The 22,445-nt window shown below is 43.4% G+C and overlaps 1 protein-coding gene across 1 annotated transcript; it reads left to right on the top strand.

Moving 5' to 3' along the window:
- The first annotated feature begins 171 nt into the window (after window positions 1-171).
- Window positions 172-22,443, top strand: xpo6 (exportin 6). The gene is made up of 24 exons (XM_056579892.1): window positions 172-1,051; window positions 1,872-1,962; window positions 2,453-2,565; window positions 3,324-3,521; window positions 5,329-5,488; window positions 6,452-6,529; window positions 6,777-7,275; window positions 7,469-7,595; window positions 8,466-8,575; window positions 9,536-9,644; window positions 9,974-10,066; window positions 10,328-10,397; window positions 10,815-10,974; window positions 11,646-11,738; window positions 13,264-13,408; window positions 14,549-14,695; window positions 15,196-15,385; window positions 15,943-16,098; window positions 16,286-16,400; window positions 17,577-17,748; window positions 18,252-18,413; window positions 18,795-18,893; window positions 20,171-20,401; window positions 20,818-22,443. The coding sequence occupies exons 1-24, from the start codon at window positions 1,049-1,051 to the stop codon at window positions 20,917-20,919; spliced, it is 3,423 nt and encodes a 1,140-aa protein (XP_056435867.1). The 5' UTR covers window positions 172-1,048; the 3' UTR covers window positions 20,920-22,443.
- Window positions 22,444-22,445: the final 2 nt, after the last annotated feature.

The following is a 22,445-nucleotide window of genomic DNA, read 5'->3' as shown; positions in this document are numbered from 1 at the left end:
TAATTAAATTAATAATTTCATATCCTTTGATCATGAAAGGATATAAAATGATTATTTGAATAAAAAATATACAATATAAATATAATGAATGAAAAATGTATTCAACTTATACAACATATAGATTTAATAGTAGTCGAATAATAGTATAACAACTTCTAAGGAACCTTTGAATGTGTATTGGTTCTAATTCTTAGTAAGAATACCTTTTTTTACATTCCAACGCACGTGGGTGCGTGTTTGTGTGTACGTCACTCCATGGTTTCCCTGGGTGATTTCTGCCGTAAAGTAGCAAGTTTCGACGCAAAGCATGAACCAATAGCGCTAGCTGTATGCTACAGAAACAGAGCCGCCCCGACAAGCAAAAAAAGCGAAAACAGGAACAAGTGATTATTACATCGTTTATGTAGTGTCATCGCTGCATATGTTTTTTTTATTGTTATCCTAGTCGTATTTTCCATCTTCAACATGAAGATGTAGTTTGCGAGAGCAAAGAGTCACATACGCATATTTTCTCTTACGTTATTTGACAGCAGCTAAGGCAATGCTTCCATCGTTATAGACAAGACGAGCTAGCGTCGTGCGCTAACCTCGGCTAGCACTCCTCTATAGCGTGAACTAGCCGATCTGAACGTTCATACTAGATCAATATTCCACCTAAAAGGTACTGAAACCGTGCCAATCTAGTTACCTTATCGCTCATCTATTTTGAGTTACTGTTAACGTTACGTTAACAATGCTGACGCAGAACGTTTAGTTAGCATATCAATGTGACCGACATGCCTTCAATCTATGACAAACTGCGGGGTTATTTTTAATCATTGGCAAGCGTGAGTAAATGTAATGTTATGTCGTATCGTAGTTGTGACGGAAAGGAACACCGATAGCATCACCAAGCTAACGTTAACTGCGTGCAGGCGAGCAGATCATGAACCCCAGTTGGCCAACACCTTAGCTGGCTAATTAAGTAGCTAAGTAAGTAGCACATATCTGCTACTTTGTTCATTGCATACAAAGTTGGAGGCACAAAGTTGGAGGAATACGTGCTGAAATGGTGAGTATGAGTTCATTAAATCACCGTTTATATGTGTTGTTGAGCTGAAAAAGTTGCTGTGGCTCAGTCTGTATCCCTTGCTATTGCAGACTAAACCATTGGTATACTCTCATTCAAAATTAACCCTAATTACTTTCGTTTCCTGATGTAACTAACGGTTTGTGATGTCAGGCTTATTTCCCCGAGATATTGCATGTTTTTTTGCATATTTCTTTAATGAAGGCGCCCATTTAACAACGCCAAGTATTTGTGTTGAGTAATGCTAACCTGCTGCAAGTTCTGGCTTATTTGAGGAATTTAGAGCCGTCCGCAAATGTCACTGTTCTACCTGATATGCAGGACTTTCCCAAATTAGACATGTCAAATAAGGGATATCGGGTATCTGTAGGTTTTGCTTTTGTAAACAGCATTTTCAATTGTGTGCATTGGGGTTAGAACCGTGGAGGGATGACTTGATACACTAAATCAAATAAATACTTTGTCTTAATACATAACACAAGCATACATGGAGGAACTTCTGTGTTTTGTTAAAGTAAATCTTGTTCAATAATCTGGAAAGACGTGTTCCTCCAAAATTATATTTAATTATGTGTAATGATTAATCTTCCCACCGTCGTTGTTCTCCACTGACCAAAGTAGATCCACAATGAAAACCTCTCTGGTTGAGTCACAGGGGTGGATGATTGAAAACTCATCATTGCATAAAGGTGATGCCTGCAGGGAAAAGGTGACATGGGTTAACCTAAGGTGGTGCATGCCTGTAAAATCTCTTGAAATAGTAGACAGCAGAATCTTGCTTTTTTTTTTTCAATGTCTCCAGGCGTCAGAAGAGGCCTCGCTGCGTGCGCTGGAGAGCCTCATGACAGAGTTCTTTCACAGCTGCACGACCAATGAGCGGAAGAGAGAGATAGGTAAGCGTCATCTGTCGATACAGGCATCGTCTGTTTGTTAGGGGAAGGATAGATGGATGGGAATATTGTGTTTGACTCCCAGCCCTAGTTGGAACTAGGGCTACGTTCTGGTCGTTTGGTTTGGGTTAGGGGATATGCGCTGGTTGACCAAATTCTCATTGGTTGGACAATCTTTTGCGTTAATAATAATTATGTAATTTTTCACAACTTTGAACTTGCCCAACTTAAGGATGACTGTAAGTCTATTTATTTGACATTTGGCTTCAATTGAATGGACACCATGTCAAACAAATAGTTGTTGGTGTGGAAGCATTTTGTTAAAAAGTGTGTGAGCAATCTAAAAACGGTAGGAATATATTTATTGGATGTTTTCTGGTTTGCTCCGTCAAATTTCATGTTTGATGGATAGGCTTTGAGTGTGAGCGTATCATAGTTGGCCCTTGGGTGTTGTTTTAATGTTGTGGTGGTTACTACTTCCTGTTCCTTACAGAAGAACTGCTGAATAACTTTGCGCAGCAGACGGGAGCATGGCGTCACTGCTTGTTCTTCCTGTCCAATACTCGGAATGAGTATGTTATGATGTACAGCCTTACAGTATTCGAGGTAATTACTCATTGTTGTGTTTTTTTGTCTGTGTGTTTTATTTTTGGCATCATTTATTGGGTTTATTTAAATGGAAATAAAGGGTGTGTGTGTGTGTGTGTGTGTGTGTGTGTGTGTGTGTGTGTGTGTGTGTGTGTGTGTGTGTGTGTGTGTGTGTGTGTGTGTGTGTGTGTGTGTGTGTGTGTGTGTGTGTGTGTGTGTGTGTGTGTGTGTCGCTCTATAACCTTCAACAATGCTCAAACCCTGTATCCATTACCACCAGTCATCATATTAAACACGGAACAAGATCGAAAAATATATTATCTTCTGACGTGTGTTGATCTTTGACTGCGCTTCTGTGCGCCTCACTAAATCGAAGCTCTGCCCTTACCGAGTCTAACTCGGCCCCAAAGTGGATCCGAAAGACTTTTACTTCCTCCACACAGCACTTACTTGTGATATTGTAATTTTGCTTTTTGAAGGGTTACTTCAACAAAACTTGAACTTTAAAAATTCATATTTTTCCGATTTCATCAAGCGTTGTGAAGGCCCCATTTTGGGGTGTGTGTGTGTGTGTGTGTGTGTGTGTGTGTGTGTGTGTGTGTGTGTGTGTGTGTGTGTGTGTGTGTGTGTGTGTGTGTGTGTGTGTGTGTGTGTGTGTGTGTGTGTGTGTGTGTGTGTGTGTGTGTGTGTGTGTGTGTGTGTGTGTGTGAGAGACCATTTCGGTAGCTGTCTTGAGCCTTCAAGATGATATTCCTGACTCATGTTGTACCCTTCAGAACCTGGTGAATAAGCAGTGGCTAGGTGTGGCTTCCCAGGACAAGATGGAGATCCGAAACTGTTTGCCAAAGTTGCTGCTGGCCCAGCACAAAGTCATGCCGTACTTCATCCGCAACAAGCTCTGCAAAGTCATCGTGGACATCGGTCGCCAGGACTGGCCAATGTTTTACCATGACTTCTTCACAAACATCCTGCAGGTAAAGCAGTTCATACGACAAGATTTTAGCCTCCACCCGCTGACATATGATTGAAATCTCAGCGAAAGGCCCTTGCTTGAAGCCATTAATATAGCTGGCTCCCATGGCGGATGATCATGGAGTGTGCACTGCTGAAAGAAGTGATCAGAGAGGCTCACCTGTACGGCGCTGAGGCCTAAGAGATATATAGAATGTTAATAATCTGGACCTGTCCAGGAGTCCACACCCCTTAGTGTCAAATGTTGTGACACGCAATGACAGCAGTGACGACACCCAACAGAGCATTAGCCAACAGGGCATTGAGAAAGGCTCTGTGGTTTGCTTGGAGCCACAAAATAGAAATAGAGGAACATTTAGTGAATGTTTGATCTCAATAAGAACACAAGCCACTTGGATTGCAGGCTTCTTGTGGTCTTTCATTTTGGACAGTGTGATTCTTTGTGTGTGTTGTCATGCATAAAGGTAGGACAAGAGACTAGTCTGGGAATCGTCCTTGTTAAACGTCTTGTAATGTGTGACCCCCTCTCACCGATCGGTAAAGTGTGAAACCCACAACGGCCTCAAGTTAACCGATTGCAGGAAAGACGGTTGTTTAATCTCTGAAGTTCAGCCATCTGATGACTTTGAAAGTCGTGTAGTGTGCAAGAGCTCAAAGCAAAGACCCATGGAATTTCTGTCTGTATTGTGGGGTGATCAAGGATCATGGCTTAGCAAAAGTGTTTAACTCCCAGTCGCAAAAAACTGGGTTCTACAGCCTTCTACTACCTGATCCCTGATTTCTTGTACCTGAAATCACTAAGTTGCTTTGGGTGAAAAGGTCTGCTCAATAACCAATATTAAAGTATTGTGGTGGCTACTGACTAGACACATTAATTATCATTCACGCACTGCACTGCTCTTTCCTCTGCCACAAAACAAGTAACGCTTTCATTGCAACACATTGCAGCTTGCTTTGTTCGCACAAGACTTTGTTATGCCATTCGAAATTTATAAAGATTTTTTCATCAGCCTTTGTATTTCCAATAACTCTTATTGCCTAAAGGGTTTAATGAATTTCCATTAGAACCAGAGGTGCGTTCAAGTTCAGCGAACATAGGCGAACGTTCGCAACGAACGTGTTGACATTAAACAATTAATTTTGAACGATTTTTGAACACCGTTCTAAACAAACTGTAAACGAAAAAAATGGATACGAAGGCCATGGTATTAGCGGCAGCCTCCATGTTAATGGAAGAGTTCACAGAAGAGGGTTTGCAAGTGGTCGACCTCGTTGAAAGCCTACTGCAGACAACCAGTACGGAAAATTCAAGAATAGAGGGCTACGTCACCGAAGTTGTACCCACTTACTGCGATATAACGTTCAAATCGCATTTTAGGATGCAAAAGACAACAGTTGAAGTAAGGGTGTAGATAGGCTATATGAAACGTTTTATCTATTGCTTTCTGTGTAGGAAAGGAGTAAATGATTTCAATATAGTTTAGTTTAATGCCATGGCAACGAATGTCACGTAGCCGAAGAGAGCATCTGTTTGTGGAGAACTACCTCTTCAGACAGTTTGCCTATGTTCGTAAACGTTTGCTTGCTTATGTTCGTTTAACGGAAAATGTTTAAAATCGTTCGCGAACGTTCGCCTATGTTTGCGATTCTGAACGCACCTCTGGTCTAGTATTTTCTTTCAATATATTTGTGAATGATATGTAATTGCCTGTTTTTAGATCTCAAGCTTTTTTGATACCTTTCAATGTTATCAGTATGAATTTGAACAACTTTTAATGTAATATGATCTCCTTTATATTTTTTCTCCAGTTGATCCAGTCTCCTGGCCTGGCATCCCTGGGCTTGGTGTTGCTGAAGACCACGTCAGAGGAGCTGGCCTGCCCTCGGGAAGACCTGAGTGTGGCCCGGAGAGACGAGCTCCGCAAGCTGTTGCTGGAGCAGGTGCCCACAGTGCTGGGACTGCTGACAGGTAAGGACTGTTCAGGTCATCCCAATGTTGAATGACAATTCCGGTATTTAGCACATTGAGCCCAATTTCTGGGTTTTCTAGAATTGAAATAGAGTGGTTAACACTGAAATCTTGACTATTGGTCCTGTCTTGGGTATTTAGCTCATTTCGAATCAACCCTGCCTGCTTCAGTATGGGTGGCTACGGGCATTCACAAACATTTCCTTACAATTCCTCATAAATGTTCGTTCAGAAATGTGCAACGCACCGAGTGGTTTAGCGTTGTTCGATGATATTCCAAATCAAGTATCGTAGTGAAATAAAGTTTCCGTCGTGTTTTATTTGGCATTTTGTAAATCCTGTTGAAACGGGAACTGGAAACGGAAAGGGTTTAGGTTTGGTTGTAGTCTTTTTGCTCGGTTCTCAGTCTTTCGTATTTCTCTACGATACTTGATTTGGAACATCAACGAACAACACTAACCACTCGGTGAGTTGCACATTTCTGAAAACGAACGTTAAGGTTTTTTTTAAGGACAGGTTTGTGAATGCCCGTAGCCAGCCATTCTGAAGCAGGCAGGGGCGATTTGAAATGAGTCAAATACCCGAGACAGAAACTACCGGTCATTTCGGTATCAAACACTATTTCATCCTAGACAACGCTGAGCCCCCAGAAAGGGGGCTCAGCGTGCTAAATACCTTTTTTAGAATTTTCAGGAGCTCACCAAGTAAAGACTGTTCCGATCATCCCAGTGTTAAGGCTGCTAAGATCATTCCAGAGTGACGCTTCCGCAAAAGACTCAAGACTCCTTTGTTTAGCTTACAAGCACCATTCAATACATATATAGCTACAGTTCAGGGTGATGAATGGCCTGATTCGTCTTCCTAGAGTGGACATAACCTACAGCTGTGAATAAATCCATGATGGCAAGCGTTTTAGTTTTTAAACGACAAAAAATAACTGATCTGTTGTTTTTTGAACTGCAGGTATCCTGGAATCCTACTGGGACAAGCACAACGTCATGGGAACAACTCCCCCACCCTCGCCCACCTCTGGAGAAGATGGTCAGTAGTAATCAGATAAAATCAAGCTAATGAGCAGGGTGATGTGATCGTTCCCGAATCCCTGTCATTTACATGTATGCATCCTTGAGCATAATGACGTACACCTGATTCCACTGCAAGACATTATGGATGAAGCAGTTCAATAACCCAATAGCAATAGCATTGGTCGTTTTGGTAATAAGCATGTTCATGCTACACCATGGTGGGTTTCATTGATCTAGTGTTATTTTCCACTCCCACTCATCAGTGGAGTTGCTGGGCAGCCTCTTCCAGGGAAGCCAGTATTCCAAACTGCTCTGCCAGCCCATGGCCGAGCTGGACCAGGACAGCCACCAGCTGTGCTGCCTGGTGCTAGAGAGCCTGGCCCACCTGTTCAGCTGGATCCCCCTGTCCACCAGCATCACCCCCACCCTGCTGGCCTCCATCTTCCACTTCGCCCGCTTCGGCTGCGACCTCAGAACCAAGGCCAAGCCCGACCCTTTCATCTCCTCCTCCAACGGCCCGCCGTCGTCCAACGGGGACGGGCGGAGCCTCCCCCAGAGTGCGGAGGGCAAGCAGGACCGCGCCCGCCTGGGGGTGCTGGCCATGACCTGCGTCAACGAGCTGGTTTCCAAGAACTGCGTGCCGCTGGACTTTGAGGAGTACCTGCTGCGCATGTTCCAGCAGACCTTCTTCCTGTTGCAGAGGCTGACGCGGGAGAACAACTCCCACACGGTGAAGGGCAAGCTACAGGAGCTGGACGAGTGGTACGTGGTCGGCAGGATCGCCCTCCCTGGTTGTTTGGCTAGGCGTTAGGTTCAGCACCTGAAAGCTATTTATAATCAATTAGTCTTTTTTGTTTTAAAAGTATTTTATAATTTGCGAGTCGATTTTCCCCTCTTAAGTGTGTGGTCGATTTGTGTGTGTGTGTGTGTGTGTGTGTGTGTGTTCAATTTGCAGTTATTTGGAAAAGTTCACTGATTTCCTGCGGCTGTTTGTCAGTGTCCACCTGAGGAGGATAGAGTCGAGTCCTCAGTTCCCAATTGTAGAGTTCCTAGCATTGCTGTTCAAGTACACCTTTAACCAGGTAAGAATTGTGTTTCAAGCATTGTTTAGCTCTGAGAGTTGTAAAGAGTATGACCGGAAGAGCACATGATTTTGAAAATGAACCTCAAAAAAATACCATCCCTATCTTTTCCAGTCATTGATTGAGAAGTGTACCTGTACATGCATCTGTGATCGACAGGCAAGATGGTTTCTAATCAGGGAACGGACACCCTGATTGGTCAGAAATCAGCCAGGATTAGTCCAAAAATCAAAATTGTATCATACAGGGCAGTCGTGCCATCAACTCCAATCAGATTCTCACACCGCATTTCACTCGACAATAGCGAATGGATGGCATTTATAACAAATTAAACTAAATGTAAAGCTCTTAAAACTTATTGACAGCACATATTTATCTACTAGTAATGAAACTAGCAAACTGCTGTCAACTACTTTCATCGTTGGTCAAATGTTGTGTTCAAATTGTCAGGTTGTCTACATTGTAGTGTGAATGCAATATTTGAGGCTACATTATAGACATTATAAATGTTACATTTATTTGACTGAGCTAAAATGGATTCCCGAGTAATTCTATTCATGGTGGTTATTTGTACAGTGGGCTGGAAATCTAATTCAATGCCAGGTGTGACTCACTATCCAACACAGGCACACAAGGTACAAGATACTATATCTAGACTCAAGGTACACTATCTAGACACAAGTTACAAGGTACTATATCTTAACATTCCATACCAGTTACAATGTACCGTATATAGGCCCAACAAATACGGTACTTTATCTAGACACAAGGTTACCATGTCTTGACAGGATCTTGGGCAAGTGTATTCGCTGCTGCAGATTTTTGCTGCTACTTGTTTAACATTTTGCAAAAAACAACCTTCCTTCCCAGCCCAACCATGAAGGCTACTTTGCCTGTTTGGAAATATGGACTGTTTTCTTGGATTTCCTGACGACGAAGATCAAAAGTAGACTGGCTGACAGAGAGAGTGTTTTAAACCGGTGAGTCAGAGTTCTGCTTGGGATTGATTTTGACGTTCTGGTGTTGAGATACGTTAACTCTGATAACGGGCTGTCCACATCATTTCGAGCAGTGGTTCTCAAACTGGTTAGCGTACCACTGGGGGTACGCGATGTGCTATTTCGTGGAATGCAGAGGAATTTCCAAAAAAACGTTTTTTGAATATATTTCTTTATAAAATTTAAAGATATAATTAGATCTAAATATTCGTACAAATGGAAATACATTAACCGAGAGATCATTAAAATGGGGTCTTATTGTGGTTAATATCCACCATTACAAGCTAAACTGACTGCAAGATATAATGTAAGTGCTAAAATTATGAATGGTTCAAAAACACTGCGATCGTAACTCCAAGTGGCAACTATTTCGAAGTGCTTTAAAGTGCTTTTGAAAAAAGGTTGTTGGTACACAATTGTTAAATGTGCCTCCTGCCTGAAGTGTGCATAGCAGAATAGGGCTGAATAGTCCTAGGCAACTGTATATATATATTTTTTTATAACATCGGTCATAATGGTGGTACTTGGGGTCACAAATATTTTCTGAGGTGGTACGTGGTATAAAATGTTTGAAAACCACTGATTTAGAGTAAACAAGCAAAATGGCATGACTGATTCCTGCTTGTCTCAAGCCCCCTTCTCAACTCAGAGGTTTTGAGTTTGAGGGAAGTGGGGTTGTGGGCTGCATGTCTTACATATGACCGAAGAAATACGCAAGATTAAGATTGTTCTTAATGCAGAATTAGAATTCAATATCTGCCAGACGTACTCCTCTGTAATTTGCATATTTTTCTGTTTGTTTTGATGTATTTGGAGGTTTAAAGGAAAGAGAGGAACTGAAGCAGCTATCTCCTCATTGAGGCTTGCACGGTACTGTTTGAATCTCACACAAACCACCACAAGACCTTGTTGTGTTTATGTGTCACTGGGCTCTGGTTCCAGGTACAAAGACGCCCTGGGTCTCCTACTCAGAGAGGTTCTGAACAGAATCCAGTTCAGGTACAACCAGGCCCAGCTGGAGGAGCTGGATGATGAGGCTCTCGATGATGACGTAAGACTCTGTCACTTCTGGCACACCTGTTGTTGTTGTTGTTGATAAAACATTCCACATAGATGCCTTGTAGAAAGATTGTCACATCATGACGGCCATAAAAAAGCTCTGGTCTATTTCTCTTGTCGTGTTCTCAACAATGGTTGGTCTCAAGTGATGACGTGTCATTGTCTCGTCTGTAAACTTGAAACGTTGCTGTCTTATTTTTTTTCATTTTCTTTCTCCTCACCTTCTGTGAATGTGGTCTATTGTCAAAGCTTGCTCATATAAAAATTGTACTCGCCTCATATCCTACCCTGTGTTTCTTGTTTCTGGCTTGGTAACCGTAGCAACAGACGGAGTGGCAGCGGTACCTACGCCAGAGTCTGGAAGTGGTTGCCAAGGTGATGGAGCTGCTTCCATCCCATGCATTTACTACTTTGGTAAGAAAGAACCAACCGGGAATGGGAAGGGCATGGAGGGTGGGGCGGGAGGATGACTCGTTCAAAAATAATTGTATCTTATTTATTATTATATTATTATTTATTTCTGTCGTTCGGTTTCACTTGTTGGTAGTCAAACCTGGAATTTGATTACTGTGATCTCCTGCATTTGTATTTTATGCGACTGAAGCTAGAATTGATTTCCAAGTCAAAAATAATAATGTGGCTCTCTCACTTTCTCTCTCTCACCGCTGTCTTCAGTTTCCCATCCTTCAGGAGAACCTGGATGTGTATCTGGGTCTGCAGCAGTTCATTGTCACCACAGGAACAGGTGGGACACTGTTACAGACATTCCATTAGGGCATTTAGCAGACACTTTATCCAAAGCGGCATGCAATAAGTACATTCGTCAGAAGAAGGTGAAACATTATTTCGCAGACCTAAACAAATTATTTGAATGGCATGGTAGCTAAAATTGGGATGATTACTATTCCCCTAAACTACCTTTTTTTTTAAAAAATGCTAATAAAGAATTAATGAATGTTATACTCTTATTTTTAAATTGAAAAATATTTATCCCTCTGTCTCAATCTCCTCTTTCTAAATATATCGATCTCCCCCTCTTGTGGCCATTCAATCTCTGCCTTGGTCTCCGTGTCTCCCCCCTCCCTCCCACACTCTGTCTCTCCATTTCTCTATCCGACTCTTACATATCCAACTCCCTCTCTCCCTCTCCTCCTCACTCCAGTCGGGAGGCTGAACATCTCTGCGGAGAACGACTGCCGGAGGCTGCACTGCTCGCTGCGTGACCTCAGCTCCCTGCTCCAGGCTGTGGGACGCCTCTCAGAGTACTTCATCGGCGACGTCTTCGCCTCGCGCTTCAACGACGCCGTGGCAGTCGTGGAGAGGTCTGTAGTCTGTCCTGTCCGTTTCTCGGGGAGGCTGCGGCCCTCTGTTGCTGACACAGGGATTCAAAAACCCTAAACGGGGCCACCGATGCAAAACACATGTATGCACTCATGTACTCTTAAAATAAGGGCTCACCAAATGGCATATATTATAACTTTTTATTGAGTGATATCGAGAGATGGATTAGCATTTTAAGCTGAGCCTTTTATACATGGTGACTCAACAGTGATTTCATACACAATCATTAAGGAGAAGGAGGTTTTCATAGAAGTAGAAATAGGTAGGCTATAAGTAGGCAAGGCAAGGCAACTTTATTTATATAGCACTTTTCATACACAAGGCAGACTCAAAGTGCTTCACATATAAACATTGTCATACAATAAAATAAAATAATAGATGAGTAAAAGAAAAACATATGCAAAGAAATGGGTAAAATAGAAAGTTAAAAAGGCATTTTAGTATTAAATTAGAAAATAAAGGCAAAGTTAAAAAAGCTTTTTAGAAAGTGCAATATATTTAAGATTTAGCAGAAAGCTATAGCAAACATAAAAGTCTTCAGTCTTGTTTTAAAGGTGCTCAGAGTTGGGGCAGGAGGATAAAGGGGAATGAATTATGAACACAATCACACAATGCAAAGAATAAGTTTCTCCTCCTGTGTGTTCTGTTGTAGGTTGGTCGAGGTGACGTGCTACGGTTCCCAGAGTAGCCTGTACGACCTGGAGACCGCTGTGCCTTCGGTCCTCAAACCAGACCTCATTGATGTGTGAGTACATGCTCCTCCTAGAGAGCAAACCATATCCCACCATACAAGGATCATCCAGTGTATGGGCCCAATTGTGCAGCTAAACACAATGGCTAATGCCGCTTTTCCACTGCATGGTACCAGCTCGACACGACTCGACTCGACTCGACTCAGCTCGCCTTTTTTGCGTTTCCACCGCGATCTAGTACCTCAAGTGGCTGCTTTTTCTAGTACCGCCTCGCTCTAGGTTCCAAGCGGCTGAGCCGATGCTAAAAGGTGACGTCGGCAGACGGCCGGCCACTGATTGGCCAGAGAGTGTGACGAAGTCACGAGAGCGACATGGCAACCATGCTGGTAACAGCCATAGCAGCGCCGCAGCCAACATATTCCACTTCTTCAACATGCCAGCTAATAATACGAACACGAATACCATCGCATCGATGTCCTCCATTGTTGTTATGTTGGTTCTGTCCATGTGTAGGTTACGTAGGTGTTGTTTGCGTCGCGTACAAAAATACGTCACAGCCCTTTCGCGCAGACGACCCCGCCTACGTCCCGGAGGTACTATTTGCGGTGGAAAAGCACCCGCGCTGCTACCGTGTCGTGTCGTGTCGTGTCGAGTCGTGTCGTGTCGTGTCGTGTCGTGTCGAGTCGAGCTACATGTGCGGTGGAAAAGCGGCATAAGAGAGGGTTTCTGCGGAAATGTTAGGTTGATTGCTTTCCATCAGAACAGATTACCCTTATTGCCATCTGGTGGCCATAGGGTGCGATTGATTGGTGCCCATTCAACTATATTTGCATTGTGCTTTCAAAAGCGTCAACGGTCAAAATTGTTTGATTAGATCTTTGCTCTACTTCACTTTATTGGCATCAAATATTGACGCAGGTTCTAATCGGATGTTGTGCTATGCCCCTATAGGCTACGTAAGGGATAACGTATAGAACGCCGGTCATTATCGGGAAAATAGGCCCCGACAGGGCGAACAGGACACTGACGCCTCATTGCGAAAGGGTGATCTCCTAAAATAAGCTTCTTTAGGACATCGCCCTAAAGGAGCTTATTTTCAATATGACCGGCGACGTTCTATACATTATCCCGCTTATTACACGGCTACTTGCCAAAGCAAAAAATTTACTCTACAATTACCATTCGTAGTGTTGTTCAGCAGAGAAATAGTCTGCCAAAGACGTTGACGTCGCTTAGCAACAGAATACGCAGGGGTGATAAATTACCGTAGTACTTGTGGAGTGAAACTAAAGACGTGAATCAGAGGCAATTATCGAAAAATAATAAAAAAGAATTAGTATATATTTTTCACATGTCCTGCTGTGAGCTCCTTGCAAGTCTATACAAGAAGGGAGGTCTTGTGTTCCAAAGTGTGATACTGAATAAAATATCAAACCATATTCCCAGTAACCTTTACATTCTCCTGCAAAAAATCTCTCTGAATATTAATGTTAAAGTTAATGATCCTCGTTATATTGAACGTCCAGGCGGGTATGTGGCGGTACTGGGTGGTAAATCACGTGTTTGTTTGTGAATTAGCCACGCACAGGCCCTCGCTGCCCTGCAGGCCTACTCCCATTGGCTGGCCCAGTTCTACAGTGAAGTCCAGCGGCAAAACCAGAGCAGCTTCGTGAGCCTCATCACCTCAGCCGTGGATGCCAGCAGCCCTCTCCTCACTCCTAAGGTAGCACCCTAACCGCAGCCTCTCTCCTCTCACCTACCCCACCCTCTCTCCTTACCCCCTCTCTCCATCTCTTCTCTGAAAATTGTGTTGTGATCAAGCTCCGTGACGTTCACTTACGTCACTGACGTTATGCAGACGTCACTGACGTTATGCAGAGCTATCATCTAAATTAGGGCCAAAGAAGTTTCCTTCATCACAATCGTGCCTTGTGCCGTGTTACTAAAAAGGAGCTGTTAAAAGTGCTGCTGTGTTACTTTCAAGACATTAGAATAATATAATTAGTTTGAAGAGAGGGAGTTGTTCTAAACCTAATTCTTCCCATTTGAGGGCTGAAATTGAATCTGGGGGAGGTTGTGTGTATATATAGATATATAGATAGATAGCATGTATAGAATGCTTCTGCCAAATAAACACTTTTATTGTGCTTCACATTTATGTAAAAAAATGAACTGGCTTCTTTAAATTAGAAAAATAATTGAAGCTAAATGAAATATTTGAAGACAGACTTTGAACATTACAGGGCCTTAGGCCTATTTCTTCAAATACAAAGACATTCAGTGCAATAGGCAAAGTAACATGGGACAAAACATGCCCCCCATGCCATGGGACCAAAATAAACTCCACTTGTTTGAACAATCATTTTTAAGTAGTAGCAGAATTGGACAACAGCTTGGGAAGGTGTGTAGAAATCCGTACTGTACTCACTAGTGCAATAAACAAAGTTACTTGGGACAAAAAATGCCCCCATTAATAATACAGAGAAGAACATACTCAAAGGTGACACATTGGAGGCCTAGGCTTACACAATCTGCCTGAAGTAGGCCTATCAGTGGGAGACAAGGACATGCCTGTCCTTGGTTTTTAAAAGTCTCTCAATATCAGGCTCCAGCTGACTCACGGACAAAGTGAGAATGTCATTGTATGGATTTTTTTTTTTTTAATAATTTATAACTTTTATTAAACAATGGGTAAGGCGCGGCTATGTTCTGAACGAAGAGCGGGAAGGGCAGCTCGATGGACCAATGGCCGGCTCTGAACACAAATCTGACTGCAAACGGTTGTGAGGGGGTTTGACTGCTTGAAAGCCGTGCATTAAGTCAGACTAGGATCTTGCTAATGTTCAGTATTCCACCCCCCCAGGTGCCGGAGAAGCTCCTCCTCTCTGCCTGCCACCTGCTGGTCTCCATGGCGTCAACGGTACGACCAGTCTTCCTGGTGTCACTGCCCGCCATCCAGAGCACCTTCCGCCTCATCACGGAAAACAACTCTCCAGGGCTCCCACCGGAGGTCAGTCTGCTCACAGCAGGACATTTGAGTCATGTTTAACCAGTGCTAGCTAACCTTTTACTGACGCAACTATTTTTGGCGTTAAACAAATATCTGAACTAGAAGAATATAGCGTGCCCAGCCACCGCCGGTCGATCCATCCAGGGACTTTCTGCTAAAGGAAAAACTTGCATAGTGCAGTAGTATTAGTATTAAAAGTTTATACTGCACTGTAAGTGAGTGTGACTCAACAGCTCCAAACAAATACAATGTATAATTATGTGTCCTACATGTTCAACATTGATCTCATTGGAGGGAAATGGCTGCTAAATGTAATGTAATATTCCCAAGGCAATGGTCCCGACACTGAATCATAGCCGATTCATTATACGAGGGCAATATTGTTTCCTTTAATAGGGACACTAGTTTGTGTTGGAATTGTTTTGAATAGTATTGCTCTGAATGTTAGGTTGACATGGAGTAGTCATATATATATATGTGTGTGTGTGTGTGTGTCCCAGGCCCACATGCTGGTGTGCAGGGCTCTGTCCAACATGCTGCTGCTACCCTGGCCGAGCCTGCCGGAGAGCGAGCAGCAGTGGCAGACGCGCTCCAGTAGCCACGCCAGCCTGGTGGCGGCCCTGACCCGGGACTACCGCACGCTGAGGGGCGCCACCAGCCTGCCCCAGGGCAGCACTGAGCTAGGCAACAGTAAGCAACCCCCCCCTCTCCACCCCTGGACGGGGGGAGAAACCTCAGGCCGCTGCCTAAAGGCCCTGATACACTTTAAAGGACCTCTTGTCTCGTCTCGCCGGGAGCCGCTTCGACAAACATCCCACACACTGAATAAAAACTTGGATTGAAAGCCTATGCTAAGACACCAATTACGATAAAGAATATGGGGGCCTTGCGCTGCATGGGAGACTAAACAGATCACCTCTGATTTCTTTTCTGATATTTAGATATTTCTTTCTATTATTTTGGATAGGATTTATGTTCCTGTGTACGTGTTCGGTTGTTTACATATTGTTGTTGTTGGTGGCGTTATACAGCCCCTTGCTCCGTGTCCAAGCATGTATAGCCGCACATTATATTGTTTATCTCCCTCTCACCCTCTTCGTTCTCTTCCTCTCCCGCACTTTATTTATTTAGATCTCTCCGACCTCTCTCGCTCTCTATCTCCCCCTCTCTCCATCTATTCATCTCCCTCTCTTGCATTTGATATTGTGTGCATGACTTGTTTTAACGTACGCTCTTTGCACCTACAGTGAAGGCGGTGATGCAGCAGACTCTCCCGGTTCTCCGAGAGGTCGTGGATAGCATCTCGGGGGAATCCACCAAATCTCGCCAGATCTGTTACCAAAGCCTGCAGGAGTCGGTCCAAGTGTCCCTCGCCCTATTCCCAGTATTTATTCAGCATCCTGGTAAGATAATAAAAACCTGGCCAATAATAAATTGTTAAGTATGCTGACTGGCTATTTCCTCATCTCATTTCAGAAAAAATGAAGAACCCAACGTGGCTAAACTAGAGCACATTGACCGTATGCAAAATCTTGTGTGATACTGATTCAAGCCATTGCCTCCCATTGTGTATCCATCCTCTCTCTGTAGATGTGACGGACGAGATGTTGAGCTTCTTCCTGACCCTGTTTCAAGCCCTGAGGGTCCAAATGGGAGTTGCCTTCACAGGACAAATCATACACACCTTCCTGAGCATGTTCACCAGGTAAATAACACTGACTAATATGTCCACCAGGTAAATAACAATCACTAAGATGTTCACCAGGTAAATAACACTGACTAATATGTCCACCAGGTAAATAACAATCACTAAGATGTTCACCCGGTAAATAACACTCACTCATATGTTCACCAGGTAAATGACACAAACTAATATGTTCACCAGGTAAATGGCACTCATTCTCACGTTCACCATGTAAATAACAATGATTAATATGTCCACCAGGTAAAGCACATATACTACCATGTTAACCTGCATAACATATATTGGAACATTCACTTAACTAAATAACACTTTAACATCATCACCAGGTTATGAACATTCTCACTGGCTAAATAACATATATTGACATATTAATAAGGTAAACTACATTCATGAACATGTTCATTAGGTAAATAATATTACTGTTGACGATTAGATTAACAGCTATTCTCTGTTGTATTTATAATAGCTACACGTTAGAAATGTTTGAATGAAAGCCAACTTTTGCTTGACTCTTTGGCACATTTGTATCAGTGCCAAGTTGTCTTTGGTTAATGTTTGAACGCAAGGAAAACATGTAAGTTTGTGCGTCACCTGATCATATGTTTCCCCCTTATCTTGCCCAATAGCTCAATAGTCAAGGTTTTCATTTATTTACTAACATGGCAATGCCACGTTTCTTTCACGTGGGAACATGAAATTAGACCTATCCACGTTTAATCTTTATTCAACCCAAGTAACCCAGACATGAAACCTTATTTTCTGAATAGTGCAGTTCATAAGGATTTCTTTGTTAATGTTACAAATTAAATCAAATTAAGAATGCCTACCTATTCACTTTGATTTCTCAGATATATTCAGTCATATTATAGTTGCATGTCTGGATGATACTGTATCATGTTATTTTGAGTATTTTAATCACTTGGCCGACATTTTTATCCATATAGACTTTGCAGTCATTTTTAATTCTATATAGACGCATGTCATGAAGGAGAAGGTAGGGATGGGTCAGCTTGCTCAAGGATGCCTAAAGGTAAACTTCAGAACCAGAATATATCTGCCTTTGGAAGTCAACCATGTCAGCAGACCATCCTGCCCCTGTCCATTACCTTACAATGTGAGGCCTGTGGGCACACTCAGAATTCAACTATAACTTTCCAAAATGTGTGTGTGATCCAGGGAGCAGCTGGCGGCCAGCATACTGCAGGAGGGCAGCGCGGGGTGCAGGGTGGTGCAGAAGTTCTTGAAGATACTGCAGGTGGTGGTGCAAGAGCCGGGCCAGGCCTTCAAGCCCTTCCTGCCCAACATCCTGTCCCTGTGCATGGAGCAGGTGTACCCCATCGTGGCAGAGGTCAGTCACCCTGCCCTCTCCGTCCTTCATGGCTGTTGCAACTGTGCTGGGCTGCTTTCTTTGGATGCACCTCATTTTATATGCACTGTCTTTGACCTCGGATCATCAGCCAACTCGTCAACCGAAGAGAAGACGCGGTTCTGTGTTATTGGCCCCTTGATAAGTGTAGTCTCATCATGTATATGAAACATACTACCAAATTGTTCTTAGAATATGGGAAAGCCATTGTGGCTGCTTGACACGCTCATTATTAAAGTCATAATCACTTATTTGCTTGCTACCATTTACTTTTCAAGAAAATAAGATGATGATGTTGATTTAACATGTAAACAAATGGTAGGGTGGCTAGGGTTATTGACTCTACGGCAACGGATTCATGAAGATCCTAGAGCTAATTGTATAAGTCCTTTTCCTTGGCAACATGCATTTGAATTCACTGAGTTTGTTTTGAATAAATGCATCCAATGACCCCATGGTTTGATAAATGCCTTGTTCCTCCTCAGCGGTCTTCACCGGACATTAAAGGGGAGATGTTTGAGCTCCTCTACCAAGTTCTCCACCAGAACTGGAGGTACTTCTTCAAGACATCTGTCCTGGCGAGTGTCCAGAGGGGTGTAGCAGAAGACACCATGGAGAATGAGGCTCAGTTCACTGCTGCCATGCAGGTGGGTCTCCCATTCCTACACCAGACCCTCCACGTAACCTGGGGAGGGTCTGGCCCGACGGACAGTGTTCTCCCTCTTTATCTGTACAGTCTTGTTCATGTATTCATGCAAACATACAACAGTAGAAAACTGTAAATCCTTGATAACTTTCTACTTGGTCTTTCTGATCTTGGTATTGTTTAAATTGACTTCATGCATTCTTTGGACTACAATATGGGTTGGAGCATGGATTGTAATGTGTAGATCAGAGGTGCTAGATCTGATGTTTTCAGCAGTTTCTACTAAAACGGCACTAGTGTAGCGGCATCTAGATCTGATGTTTTCAGCGGTATCTACTGTCCTGGCTCTAGTTTACTATCTTCCTTTGTTCCTATTCTCCAGGCGTTTGGGCAGTCATTCCTGCAGCCAGACATTCACATCTTCAAGCAGAATGTGTGCTACCTGGAGGCCCTGAACAGCAAGCACAAACTGTACCACAGAGTGAGTTCCTTCACCCGCTCTACTCCAACCATGACCCTCCCATCGCAACCAATTAACATACAGAATCATTTGGCAATTACAACTTATCTGCAAAATATTTGTCAATACGTTTTGATGGCGGTATCAATTCACCGGTTTAACGTTTTTTAACACTTAAAATATGAAAATATGGATACTTAAATATTGGCTGCTGATGAGACAGCAAGCTCTTCTAATACATGACTTTATTTATTATTCTTAATTGAGTGAGATTGATTTTCCCATTCTATAGGACACGGGGTACCCTAGACCAGTGGTTCCCAAACTGTGTGCCGCGGCACACTGGTGTGCCGTGAGGCAAGTCCAAGTGTGCCGCGGCACACTGGTGTGCCGTGAGGCAAGTCCAAGTGTGCCGCGGCACACTGGTGTGCCGTGAGGCAAGTCCAAGTGTGCCGCGGCACACTGGTGTGCCGTGAGGCAAGTCCAAGTGTGCCGCGGCACACTGGTGTGCCGTGAGGCAAGTCCAAGTGTGCCGCGGCACACTGGTGTGCCGTGAGGCAAGTCCAAGTGTGCCGCGGCACACTGGTGTGCCGTGAGGCAAGTCCAAGTGTGCCGTGGGATTTTGTGACAACCATAGCCTACTGCAATATAGTATACAACTATACAAAAATAATTATTTTAATTTACTATATACTTCTTTGAATGCACTCATTCCATAATATAGAGGCAAACTCTTTATCTAAAAACTTAAGCTTCGGGAAGAGCTTTTGGAATTTTCACGTGAACACGTTGTCCAACATAAGGACAGGCTCGCGGATGAGAGCTGGTGCGCTAGGCTGGCTTACCTTGCAGACATATTTGGGCATCTCAACGAGTTAAACGCCAAGCTTCAGGGCAGGAATGAAAACATTTTATCATCCACAGACAAGATTCGGGGCTTTATGGGCAAACTGACCCTGTGGCGCGAGGCTTTGGAACAGGGCTCCATGAACATGTTCCCGCTGGCATCAGCTGCGCCACAGGCAGCCAGTGAGCGCGCTATATATGCCGAACACCTTCAGACCTTAAAAGAGAGGTTTGAGCGCTATTTTCCACGTGTGGCGGACATCGAGGACAATGACTGGATCCGAGACCCATTCAACCAGGAGTCCGAGTCTTCAACCGAGAAGCTCACTATGAAGGAGAGAGAGGAGAGCGCAGAGCTCCGTGCGGACCGCACGCTGAAACTGAAATTTAGTGAGCTCGCACTCGATCTCACACTCGACCCACTTTTTGTTGAACCCTGTTTTGTTTTCCAGAAGCTGTTCCGGACCTCCATGCTGTTCCACTTCATCAACGTGCTGCTGCAGGTGCTGCTCCACAAGAGCCACGACCTGCTGCAGGAGGAGATCACGCTCGCCGTCTACAACATGGCCGCCGTCGACTTTGACGCCTTCTACTCCGGCTTCATGCCCGAGTTCCTCACAGGCTGCCAAGGCGTAGACTCCAACCAGCGGACTGTCCTGGCGCGCAACTTCAAGCTTGAGCGGGTACGCAATGAGCGGTCATCTTTGGACCGTTTTTCTTTTATATATTCCCAATGTGTTTTGTTGGCTGCTCAATAGGATATATCTCTAAACACCTGATTCTACTGTAACCTTGTTTTAAGGAAGGAAGCTATGGTCCACTCCTTGCTGTTAAGACAATGACTTTGAGCCAAGCCAATGTTAACCTCCTGTACTTCAGAGATATATCTATTAAAATGTATGATTGAATATCCAATTTAAAGGTTGTCAGCTATAGCCCCAATGAATAGGACAAAGTTACAGTAATACAGACCTAACCGTCAAGCTACATGCCTCGTGCGTCGTCCTACGAACTGAGCTACTCATTAACCTCTGCTGATTTCCAAACTTCACCATTCTCTTTCTATCTGGTTTCTCCCCTCCCTCCCTCCCTCCCCTAGGACCTGCCATCCTTCACTCAGAGTGTACACAGGCTAGTGAATGACCTGCGCTACTACAGACTGTGCAACAGCAGCCTGCCTACAGGCACCATCAAGCTATAACACATGCAGACAGACGCACAGACACAGATTAGCCCATTGGTGCCGACCACTTAGGCCAACGTGCCCCCCCCCCACCACATGGCCTGGGTTCAAGTCTGGGGTCATACCTGCCAGCAGAAGAAGGCTCTTCTGTCAAGGAGGGGTTCGTTGGAGACTGATGACGATGCTGCTGTTGTTTTTTTATTATTATTATTTCTGCTGTAGGACTAATTATTTTTGTTCTTTGAAAGTGGGGCCCTCTTTCGCGTCCCTCGACGCCAACACAGCGACTTGAGGCGCAAAGAGCCATCTGAGCCAGGCCCCTTTTTTTACCCACGATGCATCTGCGAGACCAGCCCCGGCTGGGACTGAGCACTTTCCGACTCGATTAGAGTTATTTTATCGATAAGTCTGCTTTTATTGATCTTGAGTTTTATTTTTCTTCATCTCCAAAGGAGACTTAATCTCTTTCATATCATTCCATTCTGATGCGGAGAAAATGTGCTTTATAAATAAAGTGTCTAATGTTTTTTAAATGCATCTCAGATATTTGTTAATTTAGACTAGAAGGGGCACTGCGTTAGGACATGCAGTATTTACTTTGAAATCGGGTTCAACATTATTTTTGAATGCTTTAATATTTCTATAAATTACATTCCTGAAGACAAAATGAAAACAACGTTTGACTATTATCGCATTTTTCCAAGTCAATCCAATCAAATCCAGGAAAGAAAACATTCTAACATATTAAATATTTTCAATGTTATTGGTGGTTGAAATGCAATGCCCACCCACCCGGAATGAGGGATCTTTTCACAAACTGATAAATGTCCAAAACCTGGCACCAATTGGGCCAGCAGTTAACCCTATGATGCTATTCCCATTGGATTTATTTATTACTTTTCATGTTTTATGCAGTGGTGTCCCAAGCACCTTGGTCAAGTGATGATGTGTAACGAAACACGATATACACATCTAAACAGTAATACAGATGCGTTTAATATATATATATTTTTTTTTTATTAGTTTAGCCACCCCATTCCGTTACATCAGTTCAAATGCTTAATTTCCTTCGACATATAACTTGCATGAAGAGCCATAGGTCTACCAAAAAGAAAAACACTCAAGCCTTAGAGTGATTTGAACTTTTTTTGGATTGAAACGCGTTTATTTTTGTTTTGTACCATGCATGTCATTAACCCCAGACGATGGGGCAAGAACGTTGGCCCTTTGGCCAACCCTGACGTGCTATTGCAGCGTTCCTGGGCGCCCTGCGGCTGCGTTGTAGTTTAATTATCCGTCCAACTCCAATTGTCGGCAATCCGAATCCGTCCAATTGTCGGCAAGCTATATGACACCATAACATTTTTATTAAATCGGTAGCAAACTGACTGAGCTCAAATAAAATCTAACGGCGGTTGTAATTTGTAAATAAAAAATGGGATGATGAATAACCCAATTTAAACCTGGGTATTTATGTTTGCAAGATGTGAGCTTATTACCATACCAATTTGAATGCAAGTGGTTGACCCCCTTCCCATATCAAT

This window comes from Gadus chalcogrammus, chromosome 2 (assembly GCF_026213295.1).
Source record: "Gadus chalcogrammus isolate NIFS_2021 chromosome 2, NIFS_Gcha_1.0, whole genome shotgun sequence".
Taxonomy (NCBI): Eukaryota; Metazoa; Chordata; class Actinopteri; order Gadiformes; family Gadidae; genus Gadus; species Gadus chalcogrammus.
The sequence above is the reverse complement of the archived record's forward strand: the minus strand, read 5'-3'. Positions and strand labels throughout refer to the sequence as shown.